This window comes from Ailuropoda melanoleuca, chromosome 7 (assembly GCF_002007445.2).
Source record: "Ailuropoda melanoleuca isolate Jingjing chromosome 7, ASM200744v2, whole genome shotgun sequence".
Taxonomy (NCBI): Eukaryota; Metazoa; Chordata; class Mammalia; order Carnivora; family Ursidae; genus Ailuropoda; species Ailuropoda melanoleuca.
Genome location: NC_048224.1, coordinates 82,518,335 through 82,534,959, shown reverse-complemented (window position 1 = coordinate 82,534,959; position 16,625 = coordinate 82,518,335). Strand labels below are relative to the sequence as shown.

At 39.9% G+C, this 16,625-nt stretch overlaps 1 protein-coding gene across 2 annotated transcripts in view; it reads right to left on the bottom strand.

Annotated features, from left to right (window-relative positions):
• Positions 1–16,548, bottom strand: part of KPNA3 (karyopherin subunit alpha 3) — a 91,147-nt gene extending 74,599 nt beyond the window's left edge. The window contains exon 1 of one of the 2 annotated variants that reach the window (XM_034665123.1): positions 16,200–16,548. In XM_034665123.1, coding sequence (XP_034521014.1) covers positions 16,200–16,412 — 213 coding nt within the window. In that variant the 5' untranslated portion in view covers positions 16,413–16,548. The remainder of the gene's footprint in view (positions 1–16,199) is intronic. The other variant, XM_034665124.1, reaches the window with a different exon arrangement.
• Positions 16,549–16,625: the final 77 nt, after the last annotated feature.

The following is a 16,625-nucleotide window of genomic DNA, read 5'->3' as shown; positions in this document are numbered from 1 at the left end:
AGAAAATGGCAACAGTGTCTGCCTTAACATCTTCTGTATACATCACAAAGACATCCAGAAAAGATGGATCTTTACCAGCTTTGCAATACTGAGATAGTGAATGCAAAGAAAGAACATAGGATGAACCATGGCACAAATTCATTGCTGCCCCACTTGATCTCTCTATAATTTTTATGCTTCTACATTTGATAAGAAAACTCTTTGTTGTGTTTTCTTTAACAGTCGAGATGTAACAAACAGGAATTTATCAAGCTTTTTCAAAGACACATAAATTACTTTAATACCTTTCTGATAATATAGAGCATTCATTAGTCATTTTCATTTTAAAAAGTGAAAAAAATCACTATCACAATATTGCAAATACAGAAGCAACTTGACTTCCATGAAGTCTTATTCTGTAACAATTTCTATACCACCTTCGTAAAAATTACACATTATCATTAACCTATTTTGACAGAGGTAAGATTATACCTTTATTCCTCTTTTTAGTTGGAACAGAGAAGGAAAAATTATCCAAAATATTATTCATTAATTTGCTATGTCACACCCAACCCCAAACAACTGACCAAGAAGGTTCTTTTTGTTCTGTAAATGTGTGGTATAACAGCAGGTATTTTTACTTTAAAATTTCATATCAAAAGTACATTTTTAATCGGCTAATGATATGACAAGTATTGTTTTAGGGTTTTTACATAGGATAATACTATATATCTTACTGTGATACTATGATTTATAATAAGAAATATATATTTGGTCCTCATCCAGTGTTCCTGGCACATAGCTCCTAAAACCCTCAGGTGTTCCTAAGTGTTGACAATTATAAAGGTGTCCCATTATATTAATGAAGTGACTTTTGGAAAGCCCCCCTAGGTCACCTAAGGCTGGGAACTGGTTGCCAGGTGAAACAACCATGTGATTAGAGGACGGGAACTTCTGGTCCCTCCACTCAAGCAACTTTCAGGGAGGGGAGAGGAGCTGGAGATTGACCTCAGTAACCAATAGCCAATGATTTAATCAATATGCCTCATAAATATCCAAAATGACCCAGTGCAGAGAGCTTCCTGGTGTGAAGACACAGAGGTGCGGGTAGAGTGGCACTCTCCAAGAGAAAGCATCTCTTCCATCTGGCTGTTCCTGAGTTACATCTTTTTATAATAAACTGGTAATCTAGTATGTAAAATGTTTCCCTGGGTTTTGTGAGTCACTCCACCAAATTAAACAGGAGGAAGAGGAGGCTGTGAGAACCTCCAATCTATAGCTAGTAGAACAGAAGGGGTGGGGGGCAAGGGGTGAAGTCTTGAAGAATTAAACCCTGAACCTGTGGAATCTGATGCTATCTCCAGGTACAAAGTGTCAGAATTGAACTGAATTGCAGGACACCCTGCGGGTGTGGGAGAAATTGCTTGGTATGGGGAAAAACTCAAAAGTTAGAATTGGTGTCGAAATCAACCTAACTTTTAGACATACATGCTAAAATATTGACATACAGGGGTGCCTGGGTGGCTCAGCCGGTAAGCATCTGCCTTTGGCTCGGGTCATGATCCCAGGGTCCTGGGATCGAGCCCCGCATCGGGCTCCTTGCTCGGCGGGAAGCCTGCTTCTCCCTCTCACACTCCCCCTGCTTGTGTTCCCTCTTTCACAGTCTTTTTCTGTCAAATAAATAAATAAAATATTTAAAAAATAATAATAAGATAAAATACTGACATATGAAAGATGATGCCTGGGGGCGCCTGGGTGGTTCAGTTAGTTAAGCGTCCAACTCAATTTCTGCTCAGGTCATGACCACAGGGTCGTGAGACTGAGCCCTGCTTCAGGCTCTGAGCTGGGCACGGAGCCTGCTTAAGATTGTCTCTCTCCCTCTGCCCCTCCCCTCTGCTCTCCCTCACTCTTAAAAAAAAAAAAAAAAGATGTCTGGAATTTGCTTCAAAATAATCCAGAGAAAGATGGAAGTGGTTAGGGATATAAATGAACAAAAATGGTCACAAATTATAATTGTTTTTAAATGGTACATGGTAGTTCAATATCTCATTCTCTCTACTTTCGTATATGCTTGAAAGTTTTCTAAAATACAGCTTTTGTCAGGGCATCAGGCTGGCATGTGACTCTTGATCTCAGTGTCATGAGCTCAAGCCCTATGATGGGTATGGAGCCTACAATAAAAAAATAAATAAAGTATAGCTTTTGTCATCTTTAAGTGTGTTGTGTTAAATAACACAAATACTGGAATAAAAAAAAATCCCTGGTTACCTACTAGAGGAGTGGACAACATTCATTCTTTCTCTATGTCCTCAGTTTCCACATCTGTGGAAAAAGCAGTATGGACTCACTAAATCCTAACATTCCCGCTAGTTCAATTTTTTTATTATTCAACTGAATATGACCTCTACACTTTGAATTTGGTTTAACAATTCTAACTATAATCTAAAATGCACTTACAGCTAAATCTGATACAACCAACTGAAAATTATTTACAACTGTTACCAAAATAACAATAGTCTTGCCTCAGTTGGGCCCTTGTTTCTAGATATTTTGCTCCCCAAATATCCTGCATTTCCCAAATCACCTTCATGTACTACCTTAGACATTTTATTCTCTAGAGACAACATCAAAGAAAATAGAGGCCATTAGGCATAATCTGTTTCAGTTTCCCTACCCTACTTCAGATCGTCCTCACTCCTGTCTGTTCTTCAAGTCCTCTCTACCTGAGGCCCTTCAAAATCTAATCACAACTCCACATCTCGTAGGTCACCTCCCTAACAGCTCTCTGCTTACTCTTGGCTCAATCATTTATTTCTTTTCTAGCCAGCCCCTTAACTCTTTTGCTCTGGTTTCTTTAATTCAGCCTACAAACAACAGTCAATCCCATACTTGTAAACAGATAAAAAAACAACAAAGATACTCCTTTTAACCCCACTTCCCCCTCACGATAACCTGTGGTTCCTCCTTCCCACAGCTACCAAATTTTTAAATTGAGTTTCCACTGACTGGTTCTACTACCTCAACTCCAATTCACTTCTTACTCTATCATACTCTAGAGCTCCCAGCCTCCTCCACTGTCTGGGTTTTCCACTTTTCCCTGGCCCCAATTGCCAAATACAATGAATGGCTTACTTCAGGTCCTTTCATCACACCTAGCCTTTCTGCAGCATTGATGTTGCAACCATTGCCCCTCCTTCAGGAAAGTCTCCTCCCCTAAGTTCTGATACACCACTTTGCTGTAAGCTTCATACAGACTCATTCTTCAGTGGCATTTTCACTAGTGCCCTAAGATGATGTACTGCCTCGGGGTCTTTCCTCCCCTAGCCTCTTTTCTTCTTATACCAAGAACCCTCATCTACCTTATCATCTTAATCATTAAAATCATTGCTTGAACTATCTTCCAAATCTTCACTACTGGGCATATCATCCTAGAATGAGGTTAGGTAAACTACACCTTTGAGCCAAATCCAGCCCACATGTCAAATCTAGCCTGCCGCCTCGTTTATAAATAAAACTTTATTGGAACAGCCACACTCATGTTTGCCTATTGTCTATGGCTGCTTTCATGCTCCAGCAGAGATGAATAATTCTGACATAAATAGTATGGCCCTCAAAGCCTAAAATATTTAGACTTTGAAAAATATTATGGCCCTTTACAAAAAAAAGCTTGCTAACCTCTGTTCTAGAAGGTAACACATGGGGGCACCTGGGTGGCTCAGCTGGTTAAGCATCTGCCTTTGGCTCAGGTTATGATCTCCCAGTCCTGGGATCAAGCCCACCATCAGCTCCCTGTTCAGCAGGGAGTCTGCTTCTCCCTCTCCTTCTCCCCCTGCTTGTGCTCGCTCTCTCTCTCTCACTCTCTCTCTCAAATAAATAAATAATTTTAAAAAAAATAGAAAGTAACATATGCCATATAAACAGTCCTAATCTTTTCCTGCCTTTGCACCCTAATGCCAGTGCTGTTAGACCATCCATTTCGGAGACCCCTGAAAGTTTTCTCACTGTTCCTCTCTAGCTCCCTTCTCACCCTCACCAATCTACCTCCTACGGTGCAACTGAAGCAACAGTTTTAAATGCACAAAACCCAGGAGGGGTCTTTCACAATCTGGCCCCTGCCTACTGTGCCTATCCTATCCAACTTTCCAATCACTCCACCTCTAAGAAATACTGATTTACTTTATTTCCCAGAATATATCATGTTGTCTCTTACCTCTAGGCCCACCCAAGATTTACTACCAAAGAAAGACCTATACATTTCTCCAGTTTCATCTTAAGGACAATCATCTCCATGAAGGCTTCTCTGACTCACCCATGCTGAGTCTTTCCCTAAGCGCCCACTGTTCTCTCAACATACTTCCATTGTAAGTATTTATTTGGTTTTACATCATTTCCATATTAATCCACACATTTCCTTGAGCAAGGACCCTGAGGCAGAGTAGAAGAATGGTTATTAAGGGAAGAGGGCTTTAAAGTAGGAAATCTAGGACTGAATTACAGTTTTGCCTCCTCCTGGTTGTATGTTCTTAAGCAAATTTTTTTTTTTTAAAGATCTTATTTATTTATTTGACAGAGAGAGACAGCGAGAGAGGGAACACAAGCATGGGGAGTGGGAGAGGAAGAAGCAGGCTTCCAGCGGAGAAGCCTGATGTGGGGCTCAATCCCAGAACGCTGGGATCACACCCTGAGCCGAAGGCAGCCGCTTAACGACTGCGCCACCCAGGCGCCCCTAAGCAAATTTCTTTTTTTTTTTTTTTTAAAGATTTTATTTATTTATTCGACAGAGATAGAGACAGCCAGCCGAGAGAGGGGACACAAGCAGGGGGAGTGGGAGAGGAAGAAGCAGGCTCATAGCGGAGGAGCCTGATGTGGGGCTCGATCGCAGAACGCCGGGATCACGCCCTGAGCAGAAGGCAGATGCCTAACCGCTGTGCCACCCAGGCGCCCCCCTAAGCAAATTTCTTAACTCATTTTCTTCACCCGTATAATGACAATTATGTGAGAATTAGTATTATTCTAATAAGCATAGTGCCTTGTAAATAGCAAGTGCTCAACAGTTATTGGTTATCATTATATTCACCGTTTTATCTCTCACACTTAGTTCAGAATTCAAATAACTGCTGAGTGAAATAACCGAAGCAAGCTAGTTCTGCACACATTATTTTCAGCTGCATACTGGATATTTCCATCTGAACATTTGGTTCCCCAAACTCATTATCTTTACTCCCAAACTGTTTCAATTACAGTAAAGTGACCAACTTGTTAAGGTCTGCTCAGGAATTTACTGGTTTGAACACTGAAAGTTCCATGTCCTGAGAACTCACTCAGTCCTGGACAAACCAGGACAGTTGGTCACCTTAAATTAGAGTTATATTGCAAATCATAAAAACAGACCTGAGCTAGGTTAAGAAACAAAGGGAGAGGCAGCGGTGCAGGTGAATTTACTGAAAGAATATAGAGCAATGCACAGAACCAAAGGAAAAACTGTAAAATCCAATCTATGAAAAACTCAGGATGAAAACAACTCTGCAGATCTAAGTGGCAGGAATTAATGAAAGATTTCTTCATAGTACTTCTGCCAAGGTGAACAACTTAGGTCCCAGTATCAGCTCATTTAAGATTTAAATGCCAGGGACAGCATTTGATTGCCTTTGTGTTAACCAGAAAGAGTAAGGCACTTTAACTAACTAAAGGACGCAGAAGCACTTAGACTAAAAATCTCCCCAAAAGATACCTAATGGCAGAAGTGACCTTGCAAAGAAAGGTCAAATCTGAATGTGATTTCCAAAAGAAGGAAATGTATGTAAGGTCACCACATCAACTACTGCCTGAACACATCATGCCTTTAAAACTCCATGACATAGTCACTGTTATTCACGTTATTTTTCTTTCATTTTGGCAAACTCCCACTCATTCTTCAAGACCTAGCTCAAGTGTGATCTTCTGTGTAACTTCATTCAATTTCCCCAGATACAGTCACTCCCTCTCTCCATGCTCTCACAGTACTTTGCAAATTACGTACCTGTATCATAGAACATACCATGCTGTACACAGAGTACAGCTCACCCTTGAACAACATGGGTTTAAACCATGCTGGTCTACTTATACACAATTTTTTACAGTACTGTACTGTAAATGTATTTTCTGTTCCTAAAGGTTTTATTAATAACATTTTTTCTCTAGCTCACTTTGTTATAAGAACACAGTATATAAAACATACGTATACAAAATATGTGTTAGCTGATTGTTTATGTTATCTGTAAGGCTTGCAGTTAAAAGCAGGGTATCTGTAGTTAAGTGTCTGGGGGAAGAGAAGTTATATGTGAATTTTTGACAGCATGGGGGTGGGCACTCCTAACCCCTGCATTGTTCAAGAGCCAATTGTATATGCTTAGATATCAGGCTCTCCCACTAAACTGAGCAAGGACACTGTTATTTATATTTATTATCTTTGGCATTAACAATGCCTGCCCAGCCCATAGCAAATGCTAAATAAGTATTTAATAAATCTATTATCCAAGTCACTAGGATATAAAAAGCATCAAATTAAAAGGGAAGAGAAGAACTACTACAGGTAAACACGCTGACAATATCAAACAGAAAGCTGACTGTGCAAGGGAAGGACAGGCAAAAGAATTATGAGGAGCAAAAACTCCACAAACATAGAAATTAAGGATAAATTTCTGACAAATCTAAGAACCTAAAGGTATTACTTATATAAAAGTAAAAACTGATATCCATATGCATAATGGTGATTCTCAAGAAACAAGAAAATAACTAAATTATATTCTATCTAAGAAGGCAGAGAAATGTATGGGACACAGAATCACCAATATTTCGAAATAAAAGAAAGTTTGGTATGTAAACAAATAAACTTAAAGCCCAGAAAACGCAATCATTCAGAAAGATTAATTCCAAGTAAATATAGTCAGGTTTATTTTTGCCGTATTTTAACTATCAATGTTGGTATCCTAGGCTGTGACAAAATTTTTCTTAAGAGCAAAACTGCACAAAGTACAGCTATATCCTCCTTATATTTTTACTACTGCTTTACCTTCAAAATAAAGGAACAGAGACTGGGAAGCAAGAATATAGCCACACTCCATGCTAAGAAACCAAAGTCAACTTAGGAACAGTGTCAATCATGGAAAGAGAATGTCACTGACTTTGAAGTTAGATTTTTCCAGATACATTTTCTAACTCCTTTGCTGGATACCAAGAAGTCAGGTTACTCTTTCACTTCAAATGTTATCCAGTCTATATCACATTTCACCCAAATAACAAAAATTCATTTCCCCAAATGTAGTGACTATGACATCACAACATTAAACTATTCTTTTTTTTTAAGAGAGAGAGGGAGGGAGGGGCACAGAGAGAGAGAGACAGAGAGAGGTAGAGAAAGGGGGGGAGAGAGAGAGAATCTTGAGCAGGGTCAATTCCAGCGTGGAGCCCAATACTGGGCTCGATCTCACAACTCTGAGATCATGACCTGAGCTGAAATCGAGAGTTGGATACTTAACCAAATGAGCCACCCAGGCTCCCTAAACTAGTCTTTATCTGAACTACCTTTATCTAAACTATCTTTATCTATTCTTTATCATCTGAACCCTCTGACTGATCTCAGTATCACTACTGGGATATAGTCTAAAGTACACAGCATCACCAACTGAAGAATTTTTTTTAAATCAAAAATGCTTAAACTGAAGATAATCATGCCTCTAAAGCTAACCTCCAGTTTACAGAAAATCTAGAGGGTGGTAAGAAACAGGAGGAAAAAGTTAAGCAATATCACAACGAAACAGACAAATCCAGTAATTAGGAGTTTATTAGGTTGAACCATATGAAATTGCTGATACTTGACTGATACTTGACTCAAAAATGGAAATTTCATATGGTTCAACTTAATACAAGAAAACTGACCTCAGAGGGGAGGGGGGAGGGGGAATGGGATAGAACGGTGATGGGTAGTAAGGAGGGCACGTATTGCATGGTGCACTGGGTGTTATACGCAACTAATGAATCATCGAACTTTATCGGAAACCGGGGATGTACTGTATGGTGACTAACATAATATAATAAAAAATCATTAAAAAAAAAAAAAAAGAAAACTGACCTGATTTCTTCAGCAAATTAACAGCATTTATAGAATGGTGGGGGACAAGAGCCAAAAGGCGGAAGCAATCCAAGTCCATCAGTGGATGAATGGACAAAACGAGGTACCTATATACAATTATTATTCAGCCATACAAAGAAACAACATTCTGATACATGCTATAACATGGATGAACCTCAAAGACATTATGCTGAGCGAATTCAACCAATCACAAAAGGACAAATATTGTATGATTCTATTTATATGAGTTTCCTAGAGTAGTCAAATTCATATAGACAGAAAATAGAAGGAAGGTTGTCGGGCTGGGGAGAGAGGGAATGCAGAGCTATTGTTTAACAGGGACAGTGTTTCAGTTAGGAAAGATAAAGAAGTTCTGGAGATGGAATAGTGATGATCATTACACAACAATGTGAATGTACTTGATGCTACAGAACTGTACACTTAGCATAGTTAAAACCGTAAATTCTGTTATGTATAAATTTTACTACAATTTTTAAAAATGGGGGGAGGAGCCTATTCTAGATTAAAGGAGACTTAGGAAACATAACCAAACGTGATCTGATCTTGTTTAATCCTGGTTCTAATGATCAAATGTTAAGGGGGGAAAAAAAAAGTAAGGGACAACCGGGGAAATTTAAAATGTGAACTAGATTAGATGTTATTAGGAAATTACTGTGTCAGGGTGATATGGTATTTATGTAAGAATGCATTATTTTCTGGAGAAGTAGTCTTAAGTCTTCAGGAGTAAAATGTCATGATGTCTGTTACATACAGAGATGGAACAAAAGATGAAACAAAGAGCAAACTGTTACTATAAATCCAAGTGATGTGCATATGGAATTATATTATTCTCTCTACTTTTCTACAATATTAGAATATTTCTATGATTAAAAAGTAAGAGGAGCACCTGGATAGTGCAGTCAGTTAAGTGTCTGACTATTGGTTTTGGTTCAGGTTGTGATCGTGGGGTCTGGGGATTGGGCCCCAAGTCGGGCTCTTCCCTCTGTGCGGAGTCTTCCCCTCAGCCTCTGCCCCTACCCCACTCACTCTCATGTGCTCTAAAATAAATCTTTAAAAAAATAAAATAATATAAAAAATTGAGAAAAAAATTTAAAATTATTCCACTACGCATGTGTCTTAATCTCCCAACACTTTACCTATTATAATAAAAAGTTTGAACTTGATCTGAAAAGCAATAGAAAAGGCACTAAAAGATTAAAAGCTTCAGTTCAAAAATATATTTTAAGAAAATTATTGTGCTGGTGGTACCTAGTATAGATATATTCATTCAAGAAATATTTTCGTGCTTACTTTGTTCCAGCCACTACACTAAGTAGGCAAAGGAAATACACAGTCTATGTGTTCAAAAAGTTCACAACTAGTAGAGAAAGAGATAAAACATAATTGAAATACATTATCATAACTACAATGAGAAAGATATATTCAGGAGCAAAGAATAGTACCTAACTCAACTTGGGAATATAGGAGATTCAGAAAGATTTCTCTTAAGAGCTAAACCCAGAGTTGAGTATTTAAAGAGGGGTAGGAATTAGCTGGCCAGGCAACAGGAGGCAGGGAAGGATATTCCAGTCAGCAGGATAGCCCTGAGAATAGAAATAGCACTGGCAAGCAGGGGAGGGCAGGATTCCAGATTATGTATAAGCACATAAGAAGTTCAGTGGTGCTAGAGCTTAAAGGGGCAGGGAGGAAGAGAGGAAGGAAAGTTGAACCTGGAAAAACAATCAGGTATCAGGCTCACTGAAAGATCGCGTGGACTGGAGAAAGAACACCACTTTGCAGGCAACTTTTAAATTGTCAGATGATAAGTACTAAGCCTGAAAGTGGGCTGGAGGCAGTGAATAGAGAGACAGGGCCAAAATCCAGAGACACCACAGAGATTCAAGCTACATGACTGGCATCTGACTGAATTTGGAAGATGAGGAAGGAGTCCAAGAAGCCTCTCAAGTTTCAGGTCACAGCGAGGGTGATGATGCCATAAACAGAAAAAAAGAAGAAAAAAAGGCAGAACATGGCTTTAAACACTTTGAGCTTAAAGAGCTGATGTGATGTTCATGTGATTAATTTCCAGCAGATGCTTAAAACAGATTTAAGTCCCCCACACTGAAATGATAGTTAAAACTAAGGAAGCTGCCTAATGTGGGCAAGAAAAACAATCTATAGAGAAGAGAGTCACAGACAGAATCCCAAGATGTGCCTACACTCAATAGGTAGGAAGAAGAGTTGGCAAATCAACCAAAAAGGAGTAATCAATGAGGCAGAAGGACGAGGAGAGATGTTAAGCCATTAGTGAATTCAAGAAAAGATAATTATAACTTATCTGCTGTGTGATATATAGATTGCTGAAAAACTTCATGGTCTGCAATATTAAGAAAAAAGAGGGAAATACATCAACATGTTTAGGGCAATAAGCACCTTTAAGACAGAACACAGGGTTAAACAGAGCCTAGAGGCAGAATATGGGTGAAGGGGCAATATGCATACTCTTGGACTTGCTATGCTCAACTGTATTTCTGTACTTGACAAGTTTGTGTTCGAGTGCTGTTACTCAGGAGTGCTAAACAGTTAACATGCTGGTAAAAATCAACTCAAAAATCCAATATGAACTAACATGAATTCTGCATTAGCTAACATTATTCCTCTTCAATATTCAAGTATGAATTAGTTCATGTTACAAAAAATACATTATAGCAGAACATGCTGTCAAAGGAGGGCTAGGCAACAGTATCAATGCCATGGAGTCAGCACCAAAAGAAATTACTGAAGTCCTAGAATCATAGTGTACCATTCACTCCAAATATACAGTGTATTAAAGTATATTATCTAGTCTCTCTTCTCAGAATATTTATTAAATTTTATATACCGGTCACCAAATGACCACTCACAGCCCAAGGTCTCTACCCTCAGTGAGCTTCTTTACAGAGACCACACACCTTAAAACAAATTTTTTAAAATTTATATTCAATTTAGTTAACATATAGTGTATTATTAGTTTCAGGGGTAGAATTTAGTGATTCATCAGTTGCATATAACACTCAGTGCTCATTACATCAGTGCCCTCCTTAATGGCCATCTTCCAGTTACCCCATACCCACACCCACCTCCCCAGAGCCCACATACTTTAACAACTACACACACAATGAAGTTGTTGTAGATCATAGCAATTTATCCCAAAGAGGTAAAGGAAATTTCACTTAGGAAAGCTTTAGAGAGAAGGAAAAGACTTAGGAGTGACAGCAGGAAAGGCCCTATGGAGAACTTCTGAAGGCTTTTTGTTTTTTGTTTTGTTTTGTTTTTTAATAGAATGACATGGTGTGGCAGAATTATAATCTTGATGTTCCAGAGATATAGGAAGGAGTCTGAGTGAAGAAAGAGTTTGCCAGAGTGAGCCCCACTAAACAGCAAAAGAAGGTATACAAGAGAATAAACAGAGGCATGGAAAGGATATTATACTGGTTACTCCACCATCTCAAGTCCTTTACACAGCTGGCACAAAGGAGATATAAGGAATTATGTGTGGCACCTTAAGGACTTCTAATTTTATGCTGAAGGCATTGGGATTGATCTTACCAAGGAAGCAATACACACACAAAAAATTTTCGAAACAATCAACCCACAAGATACAATGGGAAGGGAAGACACTGGAGACAGGAAAACCAAGTGCACTATCATACTTACACAGGTGAGACTGACAGCAGCCCAAACTAACACAGCTACAGTAAATAAGGTCGGTATCAAAGGTAAAAATATGAGGGCTCTTCAGATAACTGACCAATACAGAAAAATGAAGGAAGTGAGTCAAGAATAAGGTTTCAAGCTTGAACAATTAGGTAGTACTACTTAGTAATGGAGGCTCCAAAGAGGGAAGCAAATTTGGTAAAGCTGGTCAAATTTACAGATGAGAAAATGTGTATTACCTCCAATATTAGAAACTTAAGCATAAAGTTTAAGTGCTAAACCCAAGGATATCAGTTGTTATTTTTTGGTGAAACCAACTAACTAGCTCCTTACTAATAAGGAAACTTTGTAACAGTAAAAAGGGAAAAAAAGCAAATAAATCAAATGATAACTAAGATATCAGAAATTTTTATTAGCAAGGTTCTTAAACACCAGGACAGGAATTTCTGTGAAACAGCCAAGATTTCTTTAATATTTTCCCCATTAATTAAGTTTCAGATGTATTTCATACACATCAGGTTTGATGCTCCATACAGTGGAAAGATCATAAAGAACATGAGCAAGAGTTCTGGCGTTAAGTGTCATACTGCTTCACTGTAAGCCTAGGTCCTGCCACTTACATCCCCCTACCCATGACATAGGGCTACTTACTTAAGAATCGTAGGCCTCAAGTTTCCTCATCAGTGAATGTGGATAATAATAGTACATACTTCACAGGATTGTTGTGAAGATTAAATAATCCATATAAAATACTCGGTACAGGTATATTGCAAACACTTAACAAATGTTAAGATTTTTAAAATAATTGTTATTAGTTATTGTTACTGATAAAAATGTTACATTCTTGAGGTATAAGGAGCAAGAAAAAGCAAAGTTGACCTGGGTCACAATTATCAGAGTGTTTGATTTATAAGTATTCATTAAATGGAACATTTCCATTTCATGTACTTTTCTGTAAGTATACTGGAAAATTTTTTTTTAATTTTAAAAATTTTGTAAAAGGGAAAACAATCTAAGAACAATGCCTTACATAAAAAGGACTGGTATTAAACCACACACTCCAGAGCAAATGAAGATAATTAAGAGTTTCCTTTTCACAATGTATTCCCTGGTTTTAGCTACAAAATCTATTCCCCCTACTCAAGCTCCAAACTGCTATCAGTGATAATTATTCCCTCCCCTATATGTACCTACAGACCTCAGGACAAATTTTATCCCTTCTCTACTTGAGTTTTACGAAGAAGAGGAAGAGAAAGGAAGAGGAGGAGGAAGTTCAAATCCTATTTCCATGTTATGACCATCCCCAATCTCAATTTTTTTGAAAATTCCTCCTTACATATGGGATAAGAGTATTATTCCTCCAGAACTAATTCTAGATATTACTGCCAGTCACCTTTTTCAATTGCTCTAATCATGTTGTATCTTCTTTTTTTTTTTTTTTTAAGATTTTATTTATTTATTCAACAGAGATAGAGACAGCCAGTGAGAGAGGGAACACAAGCAGGGGGAGTGGGAGAGGAAGAAGCAGGCTCATAGCAGAAGAGCCTGATGTGGGGCTCGATCCCAGAACGCCGGGATCACGCCCTGAGCCAAAGGCAGACGCTTAACCGCTGTGCCACCCAGGCGCCCCCATGTTGTACCTTCTAACTCTACTCTGGAATAAATTCCTTCAGATCTCCCTATCAAGGATCTCCCTTTCAAGAAGTGTCCAAGCAACTCTTTGCCACAGACATATTTCTCAGACCACCACGGGCCATATGGAAGTCTCATCTCTTCACACCCTAATCTGTTCTTTCCTCTTTCTCACCTGAGTCTTCATTCACTAATTTCTTTTTTTTTTAAGATTTTATTTATTTATTTGACAGAGAGAGAGAGAGAGCCAGTGAGAGAGGGAACACAAGCAGGGGGAGTGGGAGAGGAAGAAGCAGGCTCCCAACAGAGGAGCCTGATGCGGGGCTCGATCCCAGAAAACCGGGATCACGCCCTGAGCCGAAAGCAGACGCTTAACGACTGAGCCAATCAGGCACCCCTTCATTCACTAATTTCTTATGTGCCCTGTTCAAGTCTAGCACATTCTTCCTATAAAATTCACCAACCTCTTTTCTATGAAGCCATTCTTGACTGACTACAAAATTACGCTCTTCCTCCAGCTTCTCCCCATACACAATTTCCTATGAATGGAACGGCGTAACTCTATACTTTTATTTCCTTTAGAAAATATTTATTTTATGCTTGCACCTAGCACCTTATTTGTGTATCAGCTGGTTGCATATTTTATAATGTTTTATCTTTTGTCTCTCCTATATGTGAAAATCACATCTCATCAAAGTGCATCTCACTGTTTTGAAACAGCCTGATAATCATAACTACTTAGTCACAAGGCTAAATTGTCATGTAAGTTTCTCATTTTAACGCAGTTTCTAATGGATAAAACTAAGTCAGATGCAGTGTCTAGTCTTGGTTATACCTAAATCCACAATAGGCACTTACCAGATTTGACCCCAGTTTACCCTTTAGTCACACTCCCTTTTCTCTCAGCAGTCCTACTGCATTCTCTCAGGACTGCTCAATTACTCCTCCCACAAGCCTGCAATGCCCCTTCCTTGTGCCCTCCCTTTTCCTGCATTTTACCGGGCTAACTTTCTTTCATCTTTCAGGATCAGCTTACTCCAATTCATCCACTAGGAATCAACCAGAACATCTCCCGTGACTGCTCAGCACCAAGTTAGAATTTTCTCAGAATATACTTATTGATGTACTGCATTGTAATTATCAGTTTACTTTTCTATTACTCCCACCGAACTGTAAACTCCTTGAGGTACAGGCTGAATTTTATTCTCTTTTGTATCCCCAACACCTAATACTGTCAGACATCCAACTGACAATTAGTGAATGAATGCTCATACCCACTGCATGACCTTGTACATGCTACAAAAGCACTCTCACGTTTCCTCCCCTAAAGTACTTTCCTCCTGTAAAGTAGGGATAATGCTACACCTAGTTCATAAACTTCTTATAAGGATTAAATGAAGTCTCATGAAGCTCTTAGTATAGTGTCTGCCCCATAGAATACCATTTGAAAGTCTGCTATTTCATGCCTTAGTTACCCTAATGTATCCTGGGAAATGTAATGTTATGACCATTATTTTCAGGCTAAAAGGCTTGGCAGCTATGCCTCTTTTTCATGCATCCAGAGCTCATTAATTACATTCTGATCATCAGCAAATATTTACTGCATACCTATTATGCCCAGGAGTCCTTATGAGGTAGCACTGAGCTCCCAGAACACAATAATATAGGCAAGTAATAAAACAAAAATGTGTACCAAGATCCAACAGAGGAAACAATGTTATTAGTTCTGTGCAAACAATATGGGTATTTTTCAAACTACATAAGTTTAGCTTTATAATAGTAGTAAGCTTCAAAAACAATTACTGATGGAAAAAGTTCAAAGTTAACAATCATCAAGTGGACCAATAACAGGAGGCAGTTTCAAAATTTCTTGTTGCTTTCCTAAGTTTCACTTTTGCTTAGAAATACTCCTCACAAAAGAAATTTAACCATGACCAGAATAGAGATAGATGACCTTTGTGCTATTCAAATGGGAATTCCACAGTATTTACTTAGGTTTTTTCCAATTAGCATTTAATTTTGTAGCTCTGAAAAATCGCCTGAGTTTTTTCTGTTCCTCTACAAAACTGGAACGCTGTTTCCCCACCACCTTCTCTCTTTAAGACAGGAAAAATGCACACTTCTTAGTCACACTGGCCCTTTATCAAGAATTACAAAACTGCAAATCATGTCACCTAGCATTAGAAAAGGACGCTGTGGACTTAAAACCACGATCTCCCTAACAAATCCAGAGGTCAGAGTCCCAGGGAAGTTTGTGCTGTAACTACACTGCTTTCAGTAGCTGCAGAGAGACCTCTAGCGCTGCCTCAATAAGCCGAGTTAGCAAATAGTACCTGCTAATGTCACCTTAACGAAACAATGGCAACATGCTGAGTAGCAACGAACTAAGTGACCAAGATGTTTACAGTTTTGCAATCACTTGGAAATTGTACCAGCTTGAAGCAAGAGATATATACAAGGCCGGCCGTAAGAAGCTATGTATCTAAATTATTTCGGTAAAACATATCAAAGAAATTATGATCCTATGCACAATCCCACTACAAGAACGGCTAAGAAAACAGGTCCTGTGAGCGGAGGTCGGAACAACGTCTCTTCCAAAGCCTCAACACAATAGATGGTAAACTATTGTCCACCTTCAGCTTGCTCCAAATGCCAGCAGTAACAGGAGTATGAGCTGTAATAGCTCAGCAGGACTGGTCCAAAGGACAGCACTGGAATATGAGAAAATGGTCCTGGCGCATCCTACCCTCCCCCATCCACCACCCTCAAACAAGTCAGTTACCCGGCTGGTCCCCACCCCCCTCTGCGGGCCGCCACCGCCCGCCTGGGCCCGACTCGCCGGAGATACGCGCGGGGACCCGCACAGCCCCGGCTCCATGTGCGGCAGCGCGGGAGGCACCGAGGGGGCCGCGCCGGGCGGGAGGCTGCACGGGCAGCGGGCGCGAGTCGCGGCCGTCCCCTCCACGGTGCGGTCGACGGACCACGGCGGCAGCATCCCGGGCCCGGGAGGCCCCGGCCCGAGGACCCCGCCTCAGCTCCACATCCCTTCCCCGCCGACAGCAGGCCGCGCCCGCGTGACGGGGCCGAAAACCCCGGCATTTCCCGGTCCCCGCGCCGGCAGTTCCGGAGGGTGGCTGCAGCCCGGCCCGCGGTCCCGTCGCCCGCTCCGCCCAGCCCGGGGCCGCGGTGACTGGAGGCGGCGGCCAAC